Raw genomic sequence first — 22,955 nt, 5'->3', positions numbered from 1 at the left:
TCTCTTTAACAGCTTTGTATTACGATTGAATGAGCATTTCTACAGAAATATGTAGTTAGAACTTTTTTTTTCTACTTAAAAAAAAAATAAATATTGATGCCGAATAATTTTAAAGTATATTTGTCACTAGATTGGTATGAATTAATTTGATTAAACATTTTAAGTTTTCAAACTTCCAAAGTAATTTTATGAATGTTCAAACTTAAAAAAGTCACTGACTCCCCCTCCAATACTTGCAACTAAACAACACTAGATCTAATGTATAGCGTTTTTATGGAAAACAATAAAGCTAAGATAATTTATTATTTTAAGTTATTAATCAATTTTAGAAAAGCTAGGTCCTTTACACATAGATGGAGCTTCAAAAAGCACTAGCTATGCACACGCACTATGGTCACAAGAGGGCGCCACTAAGTCCAATGCAAAAAACAAAGTATTAAGAAAAGTTAATAAGACTATTTATTTAGTAATGTAGAGTGTAAACTTTAAAAGGGTAGCGGAATTCCCACTTATATCGAACAGTTAAACCTGTAGTCCATTTCATCATTGGTATATCACAACATAGTATTTGCTTATGTTTATATGAACTATTATGTTCAAATTTAATTACATAATAAATAATGTTACTTAAATTCTAAATTTGCGCTGAATTTTTTTTGAAAAAAAAAACTGCAATATTTATTTATTTGTAAATTATAGTTTTATTAAAGTTGTAACTGTTTTGTCTTTACAGGTTCGATAAATTATTATATGTAGTCTAAAAATAAATTACTTTCAATTGAATAGCAACAATGATTTCTGCAGTCATTTTACGCTGTCTTGTTTTTATTTATTTAAATTTTGTCAATATTATTTTATATATAAACATTTAATTCTAGGTAAAGATAGGACAAGTTGAAATCATTTCGCAAGTTTTAATAAACCTGATTGTATGGTGTGAATATTAATTAGTTTAGACGACCTGGGCAGATAATATATCTACAAGATCTCTATAAAAACTTATCTAAAGACATATTTACATTTTCTCATTTTTAACAGTTCGTTGCATCAATATATTTAGATATTGGGTTAAATGTATGCAGCCTAAATACATTTTTACAAATAATTTACACTGAGTAAATTCACAACCAAGTTTAGGTAGTACCTACTCAATGAAATAGACAAATGTAAAAGTAGGAAGAAGTGGTGGACGGACAATAATAAACATTAATAAACGAGTTCATTCGATCCTCCGTACTTAACAATAGTTAAAAAACTGATGTGGTCCCAGTTCACTTTAGAGACATATTATATTGTCATATCACTTGAACTAAGATTAAGAAGCCAAGTTACAAATGACACCACGTAAAGAAGTTTTGAAAAAGCAAAATGAGTGAAAATGTAAATGAATAACTATCTATTTAATCAATTCAATAGTTCAACAGCACTTTATAAAGTTGCCTTGAAGAATTAAAAAAAATTACTTTATGACGAATATATTATGATTATAATAAATATATCGCACTATTATGTAATATCTAAGGGCATATAGGGTACAACAAATTATGAGAAACGTTATAAAAGAGTTAATAAAGCAGTACGTACATTAAGTATTATTTAACATGTATGTAAGTATTCGTTTCATTTACTGCTGACTGCTGACTATTTATTCTCTTGGAAACCTGACTGACCCTTTTTTACACTCTATATAAAGTAAGTACATAACCGAAATATTAATACAAATTTATTTCGCTATTATTAGTAAAGGCGACTAGATCTATATAGGATTTAAGTAATAACCTATAATCCTATTGACTTTCAATAATCGAATACAACTAGGTATTGCACATTCTTTTGCAGATTCAACAACTAAACAGTCCGCAAAAGAGCCGCAATCAAGTTTATTTTTTTTTAAAAAGAATATATTGAGCATTTTATCTTATTACTTTGGGTATTTTATAAATGGAAAAAGCTACTGAGTAGATATTTGCACCAAATTCCTTGAACAATCAATTTGTGTAGTCAATTATTCAATAGCTATACATCTACTAATTTAGATTTATAGCTGATCATTTTGAGAAGTCGACATTTATTACTTAATATGTTCCAGATCTTGGTGTGCTCTCACTAAAATACAACGAATTTTAACTTTGGTTTCTATTAAAATTTTTTATGGGTTTGTAGCTCGATTTTCTCACTTAAACAAATGCACTTGGGAAATCTGTATACGACACAAACTTACAAAAGTAAATATTGTCAACTTCACAGAATGTGTTCGTTAAGGACTGCTCTAATTAATTAAGCATTAGGATTATTGTAACCTAGCTTCTTGTAAAGCTGGAGTTTGAGTAGCTGTTTGATACTGTATTCCTTGAAATGTAGCTGTTGAAGCTGCAGTTGGTATACCTGGCGTCTGTGGCAAAGCTGCATATGTGTACGGCATATAATTCGCTGCACCTATAAATTCTTTTATTAGACTCAATATACTCTATTGCTCCCTAAAAAATTCTTACTGGCGGCACCGGTGTAGGGTGTGTAGGCGTCAAACCCATTTGCGTACTGACCAGTGTAGGGTGCAGCTGCAGCTGCAGCCACCGCAGCTGCGTTCTGATATTCGTAAAATTGAGATGTCGCTGCAGCCGCAACCGCAGCTGCATGAGAAATCTGCGTAGCAGGTAGCGGAACTAAGCTACCTGGAGTTGTAGCTGCTAAGTAAGGTGACTGGTACATATAGCTCGGTGGCATCCTGGAAAAGAATAAAACTCAATTAGTTTAGTCAGTATGCTGAGCTAAATCAGCCACAGCAAGCAACACCAGAATAATCAAGACAACCAGTTTCATTGGTGCAGAATACTCGATTGTGTTTTAAAATGTTCGAAATCGAATGTTCTAACCACAACTGACATCGTTTTGTGAAAACGTCCGTCAACCTGTACATATAAACAAGCAACCATTCAGCTATTCGAAGCCCATAAAAGATTAGTAGTACGTGAATATAAATTACACTTAGTGGCTCATTTTCAACCAGGTGATAAAAATATGTAAACACTCCAATATCAAGACTTTTTAACCATGTCCTTTACGTCCACAAACTTCGCTATAAAACTATTTTTGAACTACGCTTCGTTTTGGTTAGTTTACAAATTAAACATAATGAACATAATAATAGCAAGCATTAAATTACAATTTGGCAAATATAATAACTAAAAAATGGTAATAAGTATTAAAAAGTGAAAAACACAAAAAAATACATCTAAATTAGACTGGCAATTTAATTCCTAAAAATGATTTTTCCGTGGAACACCATACAAAAATTCGGGAACTTAAAAAAGAACATAACCATAGAAAAATAATTCCCTTCCCTGCCGATTATTATCCACGTTTAGCATATGTAATTATAGACATCTTAAAACTATGCTCAAAGATGGACTAAAAGTCTGAAAATGTTGCCAGTTACAAGAGCATGTTGAAAAAAGAAACAGTTTAACGCTTTGTATTTTTTTTTTATTCATTCATTTTTTTTAAAAAACTTAGGCATATTTTTGGACATAAAAGACATGATAGAATATGTTCTGCTTACTGCTATACCTATATAAACCTCAGCACTCTGCATAATTTACCACAGTGAAATAAATTTTTGTTTTGATTCACAAATTTGTTTATTATTTATGATGGCTTGTCTTTACAGGGATTTTTATTTCCACAAAAAAAAATGCAACTAGGTCGTGATGTTACCTATTTTTAGATAACTGCAACGTAAATATGTAAATACATCGGAAATTTAAATGCACACCGTTATCAGTAAAAAGTAAATGCAAAAACCATATCAAAATCGGCTGAATATATTCAAGTAGTATACAACAAATGATAAGAAAGTGGCCAACCTCATAAAAATAGGTATCTATGTTGTGTAAATTGCTCGTACATTGTAATAAACAATTTTGATAAACAATATGACTACGGCCGTAGGTATATGCGTTTGCTTTTTAAAAATTTAATTTTATAATTGATGCGGATCGGTCAAAAACTTAACAAATGTAGTTGAAATAAAGTGCCGTTTGCTAATGAAAGAACACACTATTTGTATTTGAAGAGTTAAAAATAATACATTAGTCAAAACGCGCAAACAATGTTAAATAGGCCGACAGAAATAGACTTGGCACGTTAAGAAGAGCAAACGAGATGTCTATGTCTCCTTAATAGTTTTTCAAGCAAAGAATACCTACTGAACTGAATACAGAAAGATTAAAACCGTTCCCAGTTTAAAAAAGTATTATGTATTAAAATATTACAAACTAATTGTGCGTACTAATATTAATAAGCTTAGTTAGGCCCAGTGGTACATCTGACTTGCATCAGGTTCAAAGTTTGTACCACTATTGTACAACCGGACCTTAGTGTTTGTTACAAAACTAGAACGTTTCGTGAAAAAAGTGTTCCCGCTGAAAAGTTATTCAGCGGGAAATAACAACCTACGCGTCTCTAATTAAAGTAAACGTTGTCACCACACACACATATACCGCGCCAAAACTGAAATGCGTCAGACTTGGCCGTATTTGTAAATTATATATCAAAACAAAAATAGTTCAAAAATTAATTGTCCTCGTCTTTTGCTATCGTCGCTTCTTTATAACATGAAGAGTACTTATTTAAAGTAAAAATAGAAAATTTACTGTGCTATTTCTCCACTTGACAGTTTCCACTTTGGTTAACTGCAAATACGAGCAAAAAATACCAATTTTTAAATTTTGTTACCTGTCTATATTTATAGAGATTTTTTAGTCTTCTATAGAAATTTATAATAACTATAGAATTAACCCAACAGAAAGCCGCAAATTCATTTTGCTTTTTTCCGGAAGCAGTCGCATTAGTATTTTTCTAGACATAAACAAATAATAAATATATTTAATTTTGTGTTAATATTTTTTACCAAACGAAACATTTGGCGAGAAGTGCAGTTGAAAACACGAAAATAAAGAATATGAAAATTGGTTTGTTTATCTTAAAGAAGCTGATTTACAAATGTTGAGTTACTAAAGTGCAGTAAAAGGAAAAAGTGGAAGGCGGTGTCGGAGCCTACGATTGGATAATCTCTTCGCAAATCCGGACTTAGCTGTAAAGTGCGCCGCTCCGGGCAAACTCCGGATTCCGGCAATCCAAACTCCGTGGGTCTTATTGACCGACGAGTCTGCCCATATTAAGATATTTCTCCCAATCTAAACTGACGGAGGATTAAGAGTACCACCCCGCATATTTTTTACTACAAAATTTATTTCAAGTTTACACCGATTTACCGTTATTTAACGATCGTCCAGTTCGTCCATTAGGTCAAACGGAAACTAATTTTCTTGAAAAACACATAGACTAATAGGAGACACATTATTGCTTAACAAACATTTGTGCCCCATTGATCAATAAAGAATAATCAATAATATATTAAAAAGAAAATTCCATGTTTTCACTACACTGACTTTTCTCTCATTATTTTTTTATTTGGAAATCCCCATGAAAAATTGATTTCTGCCTAATGACTTTAAGCAATCAGTTTGCTATTAGTCAATTGGTAAATTACAATTTGTATGAATCACGCTGAGCTCAACGAAAAGTCGTCTTTACGTATTCGTTTCGTTAATGAGCAATATGCTCATTTTTGATTAACATTGCTCTCCAAAGTTAATCATATGGTATATAGAAAATAATGAAGTTTTAATATCTTTTTATAGCTCAGTTATTAAACTATGTTTTACATGGCATATATAAGACACATTTTCACTCTGTATATGAGGTAATTTCAACCAACCAAGCATATATTTTTAAGGACAGCTTAGATAAGTATAGTTTACACTGTGTTATTTTGTACCTAATCTGTCACATTCAAACGTCAACTTAGCTTAAGTTCAAAAACGACTTAGTACTTAACCAAAAGTAGGTAATGAAACTGATACCATCCAGAAAAATAGCAGCAATATACAAAGGCGGGCATAAGGGCACAAGATCACTAATTAAATAATTAACGTTTGCGAAATGCTTAAGCATGCAAGAACAAAATCTCGTCAACGCAGTTTTAGTTGAATGATGTAAACGGAACGCTGAAAGAAAAATCGTAAAAACTTCAGACGACAGCAAGCATACTGTTGAAAGTGAAAACATGTTAAGGAAGCGTACTGGCAGAGCTTGTTGCTTTATATTTAGAATTGTTTCACAGTTTTAATTCAGCACTTTAATATTATAAATAGGCTTAAGGCACGACGAATAGCGTCTTCAAAGTTTGTATTTTGTTTTAAATAATTTTCGACAAAAAAAAAACTAATTGGCGCAGTCGGTAGGATTCCTGAAGTGATTTATCGGAAATCAGCTTGTGTTTTAACGGTTTATCGGGAATTCGAACGCGATTTTGGTAGTGAACGGACTTTCTGAATGCATATCAGGAAGAAGGAACAAACATCGTTCATCCAGCCACTCAACAACAAGTGCAACTTTGCGGAAGAACTGGATGATGGCAAAAAATCTGGTACAGCCCATATGTAGGTAGCTAGAATGTAACCCTAGTGTAAGTGCTCATTTTCTTTTAATTCTTATTTTTTTTAAATTGTTTACAATAATTTTAATTGACGATAGCTTCAATTGGTGCCCTTCAATTGTACAGCTAGTATTATTTCATTATTTTTATGGCCGGTGATAATATTTGAGACGTAAATTATCTTTTTAAAAATTTAGCAATTGAGCAAATTCCAGCAAATACAAGATGCCTAATGAGACAGATTACCAACATAAAAGAACATCCAGTAAAGCTTGATATTCACGAACCTTTGAATAAAATTGTAAGAAATTTTATAGAAAAAATAAAAATTGTTGATAATTTACACAATAACAATGAAATCAATTAAAACAAAATTTTAAAAATTTAAGATTAGATCATTGCAATTAAGAAGAAAACTCTGATATCAAAGAACTATGTTATGAGTTCAGAGATATATTTTATTGTGAATATATTCCACTAAGCTCTACGAATAAAATATTAGACATAAAAACCCATTTTTACAAAATCGTATCGTTATTCATAAACATGAACTAAAAACCGAATTTCACAAATGTTAGATTAAGACATAAGCCAACACAGTACTTCTCCATGGAATAATCCAATTTGGATTGTTCGAAAAAAAAATGGATGCGTCCAGTCGTAAAAAAAATGGCGACTTGTAATTGATTATCGTAAACTTAATGAACGTAGTATTGATGACGAATATCCTTTACCCAACATCACGAACAATCTTGATAAAGTAGGAAAAACCAATATAGATTTTCGATTACCAAAACCTAATAATTTTTCTCGATCTAGTCAATTAGTACTTCCTACAATAAATTTGGACGGAACTAAAGATATTCTAAAATTACTTCAAAGTCAAAAATAAACAGTTGAAAAAATCAACGACACTGCAATAGGTTTCAAGAAAATCGATTTCTGGACGATAGTACTTTACGTACTAATTATTTTGAGTGTCGTCTATCTCATTTACAGGTATTATTATCGTCTAAAAAGAGATGCTGTCGACGACCTAATCCTCAAGCAGCGAGGACAATAATTCGGAAACGAGTTCAAGAAGCCCAAGTAACCTTTAGCAGTTGATTCGAACCTTGTGGAATCTACTCCAGGTTCTCAACTTTGGCCGAAGGAGTTAAGGAAACTTGCAGGGTTTGTTGCTTTATATTTAGAATTGCTTCATAGTTTTAATTTAGCACTTTAATGTTATAAATAGGTTTAAGGCTCGACGAGTAGCGTCTTATTCGCTTTGCATATCGTATTGTTCAGTTGAATAAACCCCGTAAAGTGTAATTTTTTTAAGTAATATTCGGCAATCAAACTCTAAATAAATTCAAACGTTTCCCATTGTCGGCAAACCCAACACTAGCATATATCATAATAGTAATTTCGATTTTAAAATCCAAACTTTATTATGTAATAAATTCAAACGCAGTAAATAATTTCAAGCTGTTAGTAAAAGATCAGTTATTTATTTCTGGATAGGTTTTATTGGGTTACGCAAAGATTCACTGTGCATCTAACATACATAGATCTTTTTTTTCCAACTTCTATGATATAGTCAAATCAATGATATTTTTCGAATATTAATTTATCCGAATACCATTAGAATGTATACGGCTATGACCATTTAAAAAATATTCAGAGGACATCAGTGGTAAGAGTTGTTTGATGATGATATGTATCAGTCTGCCGGAACGGGTGTATCGGTCACATGACAACTCATAAGAAAGTCTGATTGATATATTGTGACCAACTATCTAATTACGTCACATCCGCGTCAACAGTCCGATAAATGTCAGTTAAAAAGTTGTCTTCATCTTAACCAGACTATGATTAATAATTTTAAAACTTCCACATTTGTCTATGTATATTTTAAACGCCGGCTTCACAATTCAAGTTTAGCAGTAAAATAAAATATTTTAATAATATCTTGGCATTATTTAAAACTATTGGCTTAATTATTTTAATAATATTTGACGTTGTTTAAAATTATTTGCATCCTTAAAGCCACCAGATGCTGTAACGGAAAGCATTAATGTACGATTTTTTAGAAAAAAAAAATTATAGTTAGTACTGAAATAGAGTAAAGGTGCTGTTATTAGGCGCCAATCTAAGTTAAAGTAGTGTATAAATCGTTCTAAAGAAAGTCTACGGATCTACTAAATTGTAAAGGCACTTTCAAAACCCGTTAAAAGAATCAAACATACCAAAAATATTCCGCAATTATCCCGTAATACATAATAATGAATTTTCTTAGGTTTCATTAGAAAATACAAGGATAAAAAGAATTGCGAAACATTTAGATCACTCTCACACTTCGAATGCTACTACCACCCCTCTACAGCGGCTGCACTGTAACACATCCCCAGGCTAAAAAACACAGTGGCGTTACAATCAATTGAATCGCCGCTGTTTAAAGAATTGCATCAAATAAAAAAATCGCAGTCCTTCGCAGCTAACTAACAATAGAAATTAATACATTTTTATGACACTTTACCATTAGCAGTAAATTGACACAATCAAGCACATCGACATCCTGTTAGTGTCGCATTAGTGTTACATTGCAGTCGTGAGTTACAGAAAAGAAATTACAAAAATAGTCAGCCCAAATAAAAAAAAACAAAAGGAAACCCCACAGCAAACAGTATTAATGCCATCCTCCAATCGGTTTTGAATTATGGTTTTGTGGAAATGGGGTTTTATCTTTCTAGAAATACTCATATTTTATAATCTGTTCAGTAACACTTCTCTTTAAAAATACATTACAATTTCTGTTATTAGAAATATTTTTCAAAAAACAATGCTGAAATTCACAAAAATTTCAATAATCAAATGAACGTAATATAAACTCAGTATCGCAGATTTTTAATTATAAAAACTTAACATATTAATTTTTTGTGAAATATGAAACGCCATAATAAGAACTACAAGTGATTGGAGGATATCGTGCACAATTGTAGTTCTTGTCAAATCGTAGGAACGATAAAGTTGCGCAACAATACGCATACATAACATTTTCATAAAATTAGTAAAAAAATGTGAAGTGACCACCTGGGCATAATCCTGTTAACTTGACAAAAACCATCTGAGTTTATTGATAAGTGAAACTCAGTAACTAATCAAAATTAAAATTCACACACACACACACAAACACACACTCATCGAAGGAACTAACTGTTTACATTATGTTTGAGTCGTTTCTGGAGTCTGCCAAATTCTATTAAACAATTATTCAATGGGTTTTGGGTATCACCAACTCCGTGAGCTTAAGTGGCTAGAAAACATGAAATAATGATTATGGATCGGTCTGCTATAGTGAAATATTGATATCCATCATAGGGCAATATGTAGATCATGGCAGAACTACTGTAGATTAAACTAATACTTACCCATATTGACTAGGTAAAAGGGCAGGATAGGTTCCGGGTCTTACTGTGGTAAATGGAAACCCTGAAATAAGACAAAACTTCTTAAACGGGATATTTTCAAGTTCAACGGATATAGAGGTAGTGTTTTTCTACTGCTACAAAGATAGTTGTCATTTCTTTCACAACGTTTTAGAGAGTAGGAGAACCAGTAGGCAATTATAGGTAGCTAGCTGAACGGCTATGAAATGAGAAACACATCGTGGCTGATAACCGTAATTGCTCATATCGTTATACCACTACTACTGTTAACTTCATTCTAGAATACGAGTACATGCATTTTAAATAACCAACCGAAAACGGGAGCAAAGCATTACACACGTTTTGGGCGACTAGCGTGAACAAAGTGTTCGTATCCGGGTATGCCGGAAACCAGAAAAGGGTTGAAGAAAAGGGCTCATGTCCTGATGGTGTTAAATTACCAGTGGCCTGTTAAACAATACTGTGAACCGAACTTAGCTAGCTATAGAATTAATTAATTTTTTCGATTTTATTTGGTAGGTATCTAGCATTGATTTTGTATAACGGTCACTTCGTTCCCTTTACGTGTGCCGGTGTTGACCGGTTACCAGTTATCTAGATAAAATATGTGGGTGTTATCAAACCCGACTGAAATCGTTGCAAACCCCCGAACAGGACTAAAAATAAACGCGGATTTCAATTTTAATGGGAACACGGTGATTAAACTAAGACGTAAATGTATCAATAGATCAAAACGGTTTGATTTGCATATAAAATTTACGTTTCAATTGAGATTAAATGTACAATGGTAGTACGCAGAGCAATAGACAAAATTACAACTACACGTCAGTTCGACAAGGGAGCGTGAAATCCGCTTCAGGTCAAACCCAACCAATTTTAGCTGCCCGAGAATGTTTTATTTTTATTTTAAAACCTTTAAAATTATCCTTCCGGCTACCACTACAGATTTCAGCTCGTTGATGTCGCCTTCTCAAATTCCGAAAGTTTATTTTTAAAACACGTAAATAACGAGTGACATCAAAAACATTAAAACTTGGAAAAAAAAAACTTACCGGCAGGTACATTTCCTCTGGGTTTTGCCCCGAGGATGGCTAAATTCACGTTTGCTTTTCTTCCATCTATTATGGGATTTGGATCTTTGCAAGCCCGTTCTGCTGCTGCTCTGTCTGCCATAATAACCTGCGACAAATATAAACATATTTTTGATTTACCACTGAGGAGGCAAAAGTTTTCAAGTGTGAATTTGTTTTCTCAATGATTTATGTTTTTAAATAAATTCTAAATAGAAATAGCACTAAAAAGTATTTTATCATGTTTTGGGTAACATCCGAGTCTAATTATCTTTAATTCCTTTTGAAAAATAACTAATTATGTACTTGGTTTACAATTTAAAGAATAGCCTTCTGCTTCTGCTACCATCACAGCAATCCGGACCTTGTTGAGTGCAGCTCTGAACAGTAAACAAGAATACAGCATCGTAATTATTAAAACTGAATTTGATCAAAAATAAATGTCTTATCTCTTTTTGACTGGTTTGTTTATTGCTGTCTGATATGTCAGCATATTGTTGACATATGATAAAAAAAAATCATCATGGACGATTGGCTTACCTTAGATAAGTTTATAGCTCTATTCAATCTATACAATAACAAAACACTTGTACAAGGTGACAAGCTGTAGTAGCTTTACATTTGAGCTCAGACACCACTTTTTTTTATAATAAACAGACGTAGATTTTAACATATACTTTTTATACGTTACCTACGTATAATGCAATCAATACACCTAGCTAGGATTATCATCTTTCATCTCACATTTAATGGAAGTTCAAAAAATTTCAAACAACACCATCAAATAAAAAACAGCAATTTTCCTGCCAATCCTTTCCAGTACATTAACGTATAAATAATAAAGTATGCCGTAATTACTGAAATGGGCGAGTAACGGTAATGTTTCAAGGTGTTTAAAATAACCGAAAAGCCGCCATCATTACTGACCAAATGTTGACATAGTTCACAGAAGCCTGTCAATTTACGAGTTTTTATTATTGTAGTAATTTCTTTTCCTATCAGAAATTTATAATAAACTTTTTTATTAGATACTCATCACTTTCAAGACCCATAGAACAATATTCAGCGACATTTCGTATTTGACCACTTTTACGACAAAGTTTTTGCTAAGTTAAATTTAAATGACATAGTTAGTATACATATGCATTAGATTTCAAAATTATGTATTTTATATACATATAGGACTCACTTTTGTATTGTGACGACTTTTTTCTACGATTATATTTTATTGTAGCAAACTCGAGAAGCCCTTAGACAGCTGTGGTTATTTGTACCACTGCTGGAGGTAGCCGGGGTGAATGAAACGAAAGAACAGCTGTTGTTGCACTCTGATATTCAAAAGGGAATAACGGCAAATAACAGGGGGGTCTTGCCAGCCCAAACATATTTCCTTATCGTATTAGACATGCAAATTTTTGAATTAACGGTACCTCAAAAGATTGCCCTCATTTATATTTTGATGCAAACTATTAGATGATACTGATGAACTATGGGGTACTTTCCAACAACAAAATTGTGATTTGAAAAGTGTTTTTTTTAAACACAACAAAGTGAGTGTTATCCTAGATTATTAAGTAAAATTTATATAAAAAATTATTACCTCATTTAATTATTATTATTATTTTTTGATTAGCTAAAAATCTATACCTATATTATATATTACTGCAGACTTTTTGATTTTACAACATTGTAGCCACACCGATGGTATTGACATTATAAGTATTCTGACTTTACGAGACTGAATGAATCCAATGCCGCTATCAAAGGACAGATAAATCTACATCATCCTCGAATACTTCCATAATCTTGTTTATATTAGGTAATGTATAAAGCGATAACAACTTCACTGTGTTTCTAAATCGGTTTGAAGGAATCTCAGTTACCCATGAACAGTTCCTTTATGATTTCATACTGTCGTAAGGCAAGTGTCTAATTATTTCCAACATTCAAATTCAATATACTTACAAATCCGTATCCGCGACTTTTGCCAGTTTGCCTGTCAGTTATAACAACTCCTTCCTCAATTTCTCCATAAACCGAAAAATGATCTCTTAAAGATTTGTCGGTTGTATGGTACGGCAGCCCACCGACGAACAGTTTTGTAAATGTTGTGTCTTTGTTTTGAATGACAGTACCATTTATAGTACCAGCTGTGCTTAGAACCCCAAGTCCGGTGAGTCCAAGAGTGTCAGCATCTGGTGACGCTATGCCTGCAGTCGGCATTAGCATATTCTAAAAAAAAACAGAATTTTAGATTTTTTATGTCATGGGTTAGATAGATGAAGACAATAATAAGTGCATATACAGGGTGTCCCTGAAATGGCCAAAAATAAGGCGATCTAGGCAGACTTACTTATATCCAAAGTTGCTTAATTTTCCCGCCACGGGGCGTCAAAGTTCTCGAATTAATATCGATTTTTCGAAATAATTTATAAACGGGCTTATCGATTTTTACGAGATTTGGAACCAACAATTACTATATTAATTGGCACGTTTTGACCTAAACGAATTATTTTTTCAATGAGAGGAAATAATAAAAATCACTTATTGCTCGTAAATAAAAGTTTGTATTTTTGTTACCCCTGTATCAATTACTTTAATAATTTATTTGCTACTAGCTCACTTTGACGATATTAGTTTGAGAACTTTGGCGTCCTGTAGCGGCAAAATTAAGCAATTTTGGATATAGGTATGATTGCTTAGATCGCCTTATTTTTGACCAAAAAATTTGTGATTAAGCGTTGTACAGTCATTTCAGGGACACCCTGTATACAGTTGTATACACATTGTGTTACTTTGAAAAAAGAATTTTCTGAGGATTTTCAGAAATAAATTTTGTGAAACGTCGGCTATACTGTTGAAGTTTGATTCAAAGTACGAGTAGAACAGATCCAGCTCCCAAAAACAAACCACTATAAACCATCACACCGAGGATCGTAAACCACAAATCACAAATTGTTTTTTACTAGTAAATGTAGTTTGTATCGGTAAAATCAAAATGTTTGTTAAAACATTTCGAAAAAATTTTAAAAAACAAAAATATCTTTGAAATATGAAAGTTATCCGGGCTTATAAGCCGTGTGGTCCAATGGAATTTCTAACTCTTAACTTTCATATTTCACTTTTGACCGGCCGTGAAAACCTTCACAGTCTGATAAAAAATATATTTATTTCTATTTTATTGTACCTAGTTTTTCCTGAACTCTTTCTACTATCTATAGAGAATAAGATAACCCAACCTGGAAAACATTCAAAATTTAACTGGTTGCTATTTTGCCGATATAAAGTTGCTACAAATCTGATTTTAACTCCATATACCGAATTTCATGAAAAAACCCTCATTTTTTAAGTAAAAATCACGATAAATAAAAATAAATAAATACTGATTTGACTGCTGTCATTCTACCATTCTTCTTTTCTGACTCTGATAGAACTTATTTAAATGTCCCAAAGTCATTTTGGTGGTTCAAGTCTAAGCCAAGTTCAGATTTGCGGTACATGCTGTTTAAATATTCAGTTTCTAAACCTAACTTAAACTTAAGCCATCAATAATTTCTGTGCATACCTACCTATTCAATTTTAAAATATATTTATATATAACTCATTTATTTCATAACAATAAAATCTTTCTGCCCACCTCATTTTTGAGTAATTTATTATTTACGGTAATAAGGTTATTTTTTAATTTAATAAAAAGAGAAACATGGAAAGTATTATAATAATTTGACACTTGCGAGTGTTTTCTGGAAACTCAGTACATGGGGCTAAAAACATATTCTGAGCATTTTTTTATCAATATTTGTCATGTGAAGCAAAATATCGAGATTTCGCCTCGTTCAAAGTAAGTAAATGAGGCGTTCATTCCATCAAGCTTCAGACTTGTACCAAAAATAATAACTTTTCCTAAAAAGGCAACAAAACCACATGTCTGTATTCATCTTTTCTGAACGTATTTGCGCGGATTTTGTGTAAAAACTTATTTCTATTTACAAAAATGTCCGTTAATAATGAACAACGGTTTTAAAAGATTTTTTTACAGAATAATACTGATAAAATAATATTTTTTATTACTAAAGATTAAATTCCTATTAGAAAATTTGTAAAAAAATACTAAACGTGCTAGGAATATTGTTGTAGTGTGTAGGAATAAATATTTTATTATCCGCATGGTATTTTGACAAACAACAAATTTGTTTCTGTTTTGGTTGAAATACTGGAACCACTGGAACGAAGGTTTTGTTCGTTGGTTATCAAGCCCTAACGCCACTCTGATTATACCCATAATATGGCAAAACGCGTCAGTGAACTGGGATTGATTTTAATAAATCACACCTCACAGTTTATGGTTAAACAATCTGCAAAATACTCTTCAAGTAACAAAGAACAAAGTTTTCAAAGTTGCTTCAATTTTCAAAACGATTCACAAAGAAGTTATAACAATTAAAAGTGATGCTATACATCATTATTAACTAACTGGTAATAGAATAAAAAAAGATAGATTTATTACATAGATTTAAATTCAATTCAAATAGCGTTGGTAATTGGTCCTGTTTTTTTATTACATCTATACTCTACACTGCTGAAAATATATATGATGCGATTAGTGTTACAAACTATTTATCGAATAGTACTTGTATTTTTGTTCTAAAGTAGTCCATATCAGTTTATAAACAAACTTCAGTTATGTGTTTCATAAAAAATGAATTTAAAACAAAACGTGATAGCGATTTGATAGGTAAAAAAAATCAGATTTGAAGGTTGTATAATATAGTAGATAGTATCTGGATATTGGTAATAATAATGATAAATGATGAATGATGACACTAGTGTTTGATCATTCCCAATGCATGATCGACACGACAGCATGACTTACCTTTGATGGTTCTTCTGCGGGCTCTAAAACGGTAGCCGCGCGCTCTTCGTTCGCACGCGCGATTTCAGTTGGTCTTGCCGGCCTATTTCCCAAGGGGTTTACAATATTATTTATATATTCTTTGGTAAAGTTATTCCGGCGATCTCGCATAGGGGAGCAGGTCTGTTCGATTTGCACATAAATTTGCTAACGCTCCAGAGAACGAAGCTACTACGTCTAGTAGGCCACGTGCGTATTCAACTAGTCTCCAGACGCGTACTAACTAAAGTGTAGAACCACCGTCGACTAATTTTAGACTGTGGCACCAGCTGTTTAGGACTCTGAGGGTCTATAAGAGCCCGTGAAGGGAGCAGAGAGTAGATTGTCAACACGAAACGAGCACACCAAATGTGTAACAGCTTACACAGTTCAAACGCGAATACGGGAATACATACGCGGGATCCCGGTTTAGTTTAGGTATTGCGCCCCCTACTTTGTGCTTAACTGCACGAGACACAGTAGTACGTAACGTAACCCCCTAGTCGCTCCAATGGCGTTCATGGTTTTTTACATTTAATAATTGTTTTAATGATTTGTTTTTCAAATGATTAAAAATCAAACAATTCTATGCGGTCATCAAGTACACGTCTGCGCAAAAAAAAATATTTCAATAGGTACGTACATTGTACAAAAGAAAAACTTGAACCAACATCTGAGTTAGACCCCGTCAATGCAATTTTCTGGAAATGATCAGAATGAAAAGTATATTCTTTATTTTTTATTTAAAATATAAATCTGAATTTTGTGACAAACACGATTTTGCAAACAACAGAAAACAAAAAACAATTGATTGCATTTGAGGGTTGCTACTTTGTTAGACAAAATACATTAGTATAGAATCTGATATCGTAAATGAGGTACGTAAACCTTGTAACTTTATTTTGATAAAGCGACAAATGTTTTAGTTGTAATGAACCCAACAGTTTACGATACAGAGGAGGGTCAATGCGTACTGATCTTTGAACTGTCTATTTGTAGACAGATTAGTTTTTCAAAATTCTAAAGATATTATAATAAATATTACATTAGTAGAAAAATCATACTGTGTGGCTGACGTCGGACCATCTTATCACGACGTGATAAAAATAATAGACGGATGCATTCAAATAACAAAAAAAAAATCGTGCTGCAGATAATTAAGGGTACATATATTCGAGGGCAGAAGGGTTCCCTATAGCCAGGTGTTCACTATAAGGCACTCGTACAATAGAACTCACAACTTATGGGGTAACATTCAGCGGCGTATCCTTATTTTTTGTCCAAATAATTTACTTATATTTTCGATATTACAAATTTAAGTCTTATTAAACAAAATCATTTGTAAGTCATTAGCACCTTGCATGGATCTTAAGACATCTTTTATAAAATTGAAAAAACAAATAAAATATTATTGTCTAAATCACCATTTCGCTAGGAACTCAATCATCAAATATAATTTAATTTAGAGAAGTGATATACGTTTTAAATGCATCTCAGAATAAACCATATAATTAGCTCACGCTGCGCTTTCAGCTTCTCCTCGGACGAAACGCCACATGTTTAAGATTTATTTTAATTTTATTTTTACAGTTTTTGTCTTTTAATTAAGAACTTTCCACCTTTCTTCTTGCACACTGTGTGTCATGCTATATACAAAGATCCGTGAGCTAGAGAACGCATAAGTCAATAACTTGAGGCTTTGAATAAAAAAATATTAGTTTATGTGAACTTATTAATAAGAATGAGAATGTTTCCTTAGGAATATTTATTTTTTTTTTTTTTATTATTAGTTATTAAACAATAAAAATTGGACGCTCATTTAAAAGGCATCTAACTTATACGACTAAATGGTTGTCTCATAGAATGGTAAATGTTATTTTCGTAACAATAGTAGTTCGGTTGCTGCTGTTTGTTAAATATTTTGTGTTTGTGCCAACATCATATCAAAAATGCAACTTTTAACTTTTATGACGACTGTAAGAAATTTGAAAAAGTAACTTCTAAATGATTACAATAAAACGCGACTCAATATTTGCGCCAGCGATAAATCAATGTCGTTTGGCCAAATTAAAAGTTATCTCAGTATCTCATAACTTTAATTTATGTGTCTAAAAAAGTCCTACGACTGAAATGCTTTAACTCACTATTACAATATCATCCAATTGACTAAAGGACATGAAATTCCAGAATCGTTGGTGGAAAAAATATACGATCAAATCGTACTCACTAGCCAAAAACAAGTGACAAAGTTCCACAAACATCTATTTCTGGAAGGTCGTACAAAATGAAAAACGAAATAAGACAAAAGTTTTTTTATTTTCGTTGGGTTTAAGGGTATTGAAAACTAGAAATAAGGGTTTTACGCTTAATTCCGACAAGATTTGTTCAACAATGTGCGTTTAGTAAACTATATTTCAGTATGTACTACATTGGTTTTACTACCTAAAATAATAAGCAGTAATAGAATACACGCACCACGTGTCTACTTAGAAGTCTTTATTGTCTTGTTGCAAAACACTGATAAATGTATAAACACAATAATGTTCATACATGTTACACATACCCCCTTTCATGTACATCAACATCTATATGTTCAATTTGTATGAAAGTTTGTGTATGTTACTTGATTACCTATATATTCTTGAATATATCTATTTCCATAAGAATCAGTAAAAGTAAAAATACAACATATCGTATATCTTTCATTTAAATATCAAGAATAATTACTGAATTCTACTAAAATAGAAGTTTACATGTAGTTCGTGTTCATATAATTTAGATTAAAAATGAAGATATACGTTATAGATAGAAAAAAAAAGGGAGTACAGTCTAATATTGTCATACTATTGAACTGTAACCCAAAAAGAAATCTGTGGGTATCATAAATTTACATTAGTAAAATCTGTTTCACAGTCAATTATATAAATAAATATTGCATATGGAAGAATATTTCCTCATCCTTTACGGGGGTGTATATATTATATATATTCCCAATAAACTTAGAGCCATTTCAGATAACCTCTCAGAGCCATATTTACGCACAGGCTATATAGACTGCACAGAGAAACTGCAGCCTAAGAGAAGAGTCCGCACCACTAATAAAAAAAAAGTACGAGTATTACAGATAATGTCCTGCAGCCTATGCCTATGCGAGTAAATACGGCCCTGTCAGTTTTCCTTTGCAATTTCCGAGCAATTAGCTATATCAATTATATCAATACAGTCTTCGGCTCTTCTTTTATCGTTTTTTTTTTTTTATTTCTAGACCATCAGCAAGGTCAATCATTTCCAATGGTGTTCCACTCTTCGTTTATCAGTTAATCTTTTTTTGAATATTCTGGGCGATTAGCCAGCTCAATCAATTTAACAAATTTTTTGGGTCTTTTCTTGAAAATGTTGAGCAATTAGACAGCTAAATTATTTCAACATGTTCTTTTACTCTTCTCCTGAAAGCTTTGGGCAATTAGCCAGCACCATCATTTTTTATATTTATATAATTTTGAAAAAGGAACCGCACCGCACGTTCCGCCTAGGGCCTGGCCTTACATACCTACCTTAAATACGGTCCTGTAACCTCTACGCATTAAATAGATACCTACACAACAAAAAAGTAATCAACATTTACATAAGGGTATTTAAAAGGCACCCGCATTAATGCAAATTTACTTTCCCAAGTCCTAGCAAATCTTTTCAGTTTCATTTCAACAACAACGAAGGTATACAACCAATGATATTTTGTTCATTTACTTTAACAATATGAATAATTCTCTTATTGATTCAGGAGGTAAGTGTTTGACAAATTATGAGAGGACTAACTCCGTATTGAATATTTAAATGTGTAAACTGAGTTTACACTTTTATAAGTATGTATATGTGTAAATCGACATGTGCTTTGTTTCATCGATGATAAATATTCATTAATACCATTTTGATAAAACGTTAGTTTTTTACTTGATTACCATCATTTATTAGGTAAGTGTTTTTACATCAGTTAAGATTTCAGAGTATGCACTTACATGCTCTAAACACATTTCTAAGATTTTCCCAGTTTTAATCAAGAAAATTTTCGAGAGATAAGTTATAGCAATTTTATATAAACAATAATTCATACTTAGAATATCAAGTGTTCCAACCAATATATTCGTTTATGTTTGTAGGTCTTTCAACCAACCGCCAAGGAAAATCTATAGGTACTCTGCTAGGATTTCTTTTAGCAACAGTATTTCCAAGTCTAGCCCTGGGAAAGCTTCAAAATGGATCCATCAAATTCCAATACGATCCTGCGCCGCTTATCAATCAGTCTAACCCTCCCACTTCAATTAATATTTACCAACAACACCTTGCAACATCATCAAGAATTCCTGAAGATACTCAGATGCAACAAACTGAAAGTACTTTGCATTTCACGAAAGTTACCCCCCGTAATCCTGAAGTTATACAAACGTACGGGGATAGTGACAAGTATTATAACGAGTATTTGGAACCATTTGTCCCTGAAACTCAAAAAGTTAAAAGAGCTGCCTCCTCGAGATATTATAAAAGAAACCGTTATAATATTAGAAGACGAAACCCGGAACATTTCTTAGATTACGATACTTATTACAATTATCCTATACTTAATAGCAATAAGCGAAACAAAAAGAGAACTCATCAAGTGCGTAGGCCTGCTTTAAATTATGATTATGATTACGACTACGATTTCAGTAGAGGTGGAGGGCTTAATAGAAACCAGCAAAGAAAAAAAAATAGAAATAAGTCCAGAAGAGATCCGGATTATTACAGTGATGAATATGTTGATGACGATATAGAGCCCGTAACTGCACTTCCAAAGCCTAGACAACAAGAAACAACCACAACTACAACGGAAACGACTACAACTCAGACAACAGTAATTACTAACGGTACCATTACCACCAATACTTCAGTGACTAACGTTTTTGGTAAGCATTAACTGTTCCTAGAACTCAGCTTTATCATACATAATCCGACAAAACGTTTTAGGGTATGGTCCTAACACCGGAAATGACAACATCAGTATAACTTATGGTCCACCATCGTCTATTAAACCTGTTTATGGAGTACCAGGAATATCTAACGGATACCCCCCTCTAGTTGAATGGGTTCCAAGCTATCCTTACGATTCTTCAATTTCTTTCAATTATAGTCCTACCAGTCATTCTTACGATAACTCGGGTTATGCTGGATCTAAACCATATCCATCGCCCTACGGACCTCCAAGTACGACCTTTGGAATTCCAAATCAATTATATGGGATTCCCAGTCAATCGCCCCACGAAAGATCTTTCCAAAGCTATCAGCAACCTTTTTCTAGCTGGTATGGAAAAGGGCCTAGCCATGACGACATATTGAAGCGCGTACAAGATGCTCTTAAAACCGATTAAAAACAGTGTTTAATTTTATGTATTGGCTTAATTTAATAGCCATGTATAAGTATATAGGCAGGTATGTAAGTATTGGATAATGAGTTGTTTTTGACTTTAAATAATAGTGACTAAACCACTTTTTGTTATCAATTAATATTGTTATCACACTCACTAAGAAATGGTATACAGATTTCAGTGCAATTTTACGTGTTGTATATTTTACTCCCTATAGAAATAGAGCTTGGTATTGGTAGAAGCATTGTTTTTGTAGAGACACGTCCTTCGTATCCTATAAAGTATAAGTGATTTTACTATAATTGGAATTGCGTGTATACATTATGGTTAGAGGATGTTTAATTGAAGTTGATACTCCGATTCGATCGATTCTGCCTTCATACCTTGTACTACGAACGTCTGAACTTTATAGCCGTTCTAATTGAATTGCTTGAACAAGGATGTGACAAGAAAATGCTTTGGAAACTAAACATATCTAACTTTTCAGTTGTGTCTACAATGTTAAAATAAAGCTTGTTTTTATAAACATCAAAGGATTCTACAATATTTCCTACTTCTGCTAATATACAATATTGAATATACGATTGAAGAAATCCTCGTGTGGCTTCGAATATACTTGAGCTTAAAGAACTCAGGCAAGTAGGTAGTGTTCACTGTTGCGATTAGTATGTACCTCCCTATGGTAGGTGGTAGGTAACTGGTAACATGTAGTTTGGTAACAATATAACTATCCTGGGACTGATAATAGTGGTATAATCAGTAGTGACAGTTTGTACTTCACCCATTTGGTGACCTGAAGTTGACATTTACCCACAGAATTAAACGACAACATTTAACCAAAGAATAGCTATTTAACAAGAGACAGTTGAAAAGAGAAAGCGAATTAGAGAGAGATGGACTCTTCCTACCAAAGTTGTTTTTAATCACATCTGCTCTGACTGGACTCTCCGCAAGACAGAATGACACATGTATTGTCAGTTATCGCATTAAACAATTTTTCTTCAATTCTGCAATTTTCCACTGATCGTCCGAATGGAAATCACGGAATATCATTTTTCATTGGTGCATTTACAATTACAAATTATTTAACTGCATTTATTTTCCAGTTCAAGTAATAACCTTAACGGTATTATTTTTCCTGACCGTTCGGCGATAAAGTTGGGATAAATTTAACTTTTTACCGAAACCGAAAAGTAAGGCAACTGTCAAATATGTCAGCAACCCGAATTTGGACCAATCCGGTTGACGAGCACAGGTTCCGCAGGTTTGTGTTCCCAGAAACTACATTTGAATCTTCTTTTGACAAAGTATTAGGTTGTTGTTTTGAAGAACTTTTACTCTCTGCTTGATTCCTATCAAGAAGTTCTAAATAGTGGCTCTCATCAGATGATTTTCTCCCTATCCTAAATTTTTGGCTGCATATTTACTATAACTACTTACTATTGCTTTTTTTAGAATTTGCCACATCAAAAGAATAGTCATCTGGATAAACACCATTATCTTTTAATGACTAAAATAATGTCATAATTTTATACCCAGATTAAATTGATTTTGACTTTTTGAAATAGCTTTTTGACTAGGTAGCTAGCAAGTAGAAAATTATTCTTATTAATGCCAATATTCACTGCTTTTTAATATGGTACCAAATATTTATTTCATACTGAA

The 22,955-nt window shown here is 32.5% G+C and overlaps 2 protein-coding genes across 3 annotated transcripts; one reads left to right on the top strand and one right to left on the bottom strand.

Moving 5' to 3' along the window:
• Window positions 1-677: 677 nt before the first annotated feature.
• On the bottom strand, window positions 678-16,316 carry LOC145739772 (RNA-binding protein 24-like). Of its 2 annotated transcripts, none has more exons than XM_081995147.1 (6): window positions 15,874-16,316; window positions 12,966-13,232; window positions 10,983-11,109; window positions 9,913-9,973; window positions 2,493-2,725; window positions 678-2,445 (listed from the first exon to the last, which is right to left on the bottom strand). In XM_081995147.1, the coding sequence occupies exons 1-6, from the start codon at window positions 16,021-16,023 to the stop codon at window positions 2,291-2,293; spliced, it is 993 nt and encodes a 330-aa protein (XP_081851273.1). In that variant the 5' UTR covers window positions 16,024-16,316; the 3' UTR covers window positions 678-2,290. The 2 variants fall into 2 exon arrangements, with proteins under 2 accessions (XP_081851273.1, XP_081851274.1); XM_081995148.1 differs by having other exon boundaries at window positions 678-2,436; window positions 15,874-16,311.
• Window positions 16,317-16,380: 64 nt separating this feature from the next.
• On the top strand, window positions 16,381-21,531 carry LOC145739774 (uncharacterized). The gene is made up of 3 exons (XM_081995150.1): window positions 16,381-16,526; window positions 20,049-20,831; window positions 20,893-21,531. The coding sequence occupies exons 1-3, from the start codon at window positions 16,457-16,459 to the stop codon at window positions 21,291-21,293; spliced, it is 1,254 nt and encodes a 417-aa protein (XP_081851276.1). The 5' UTR covers window positions 16,381-16,456; the 3' UTR covers window positions 21,294-21,531.
• Window positions 21,532-22,955: the final 1,424 nt, after the last annotated feature.

The sequence above is a fragment of the Ips typographus genome, unplaced genomic scaffold, assembly GCF_016097725.1.
Source record: "Ips typographus isolate SLU unplaced genomic scaffold, UJ_Ityp_2.0 IpsContig35_part1, whole genome shotgun sequence".
In the NCBI taxonomy this organism is placed as follows: Eukaryota; Metazoa; Arthropoda; class Insecta; order Coleoptera; family Curculionidae; genus Ips; species Ips typographus.
This window is presented reverse-complemented; position numbering and strand designations above follow the sequence as displayed.

Excerpts from the sequence above, each read along its gene's own strand:
- LOC145739772 (XM_081995147.1), bottom strand. The coding sequence starts at position 16,023 with ATGCGAGATCGCCGGAATAACTTTACCAAAGAATATATAAATAATATT. Across the intron at positions 11,110-12,965 it reads AAAGTCGCGGATACGGATTT|GTTATTATGGCAGACAGAGC; the intron begins GTAAGTATATTG and ends TATTTGTCGCAG. Across the intron at positions 2,726-9,912 it reads CTTTTACCTAGTCAATATGG|GATGCCACCGAGCTATATGT; the intron begins GTAAGTATTAGT and ends ATTCTTTTCCAG.
- LOC145739774 (XM_081995150.1), top strand. The coding sequence starts at position 16,457 with ATGATTAAAAATCAAACAATTCTATGCGGTCATCAAGTACACGTCTGC. Across the intron at positions 16,527-20,048 it reads AAAAAAAAATATTTCAATAG|GTCTTTCAACCAACCGCCAA; the intron begins GTACGTACATTG and ends TTATGTTTGTAG. Across the intron at positions 20,832-20,892 it reads TTCAGTGACTAACGTTTTTG|GGTATGGTCCTAACACCGGA; the intron begins GTAAGCATTAAC and ends AAAACGTTTTAG.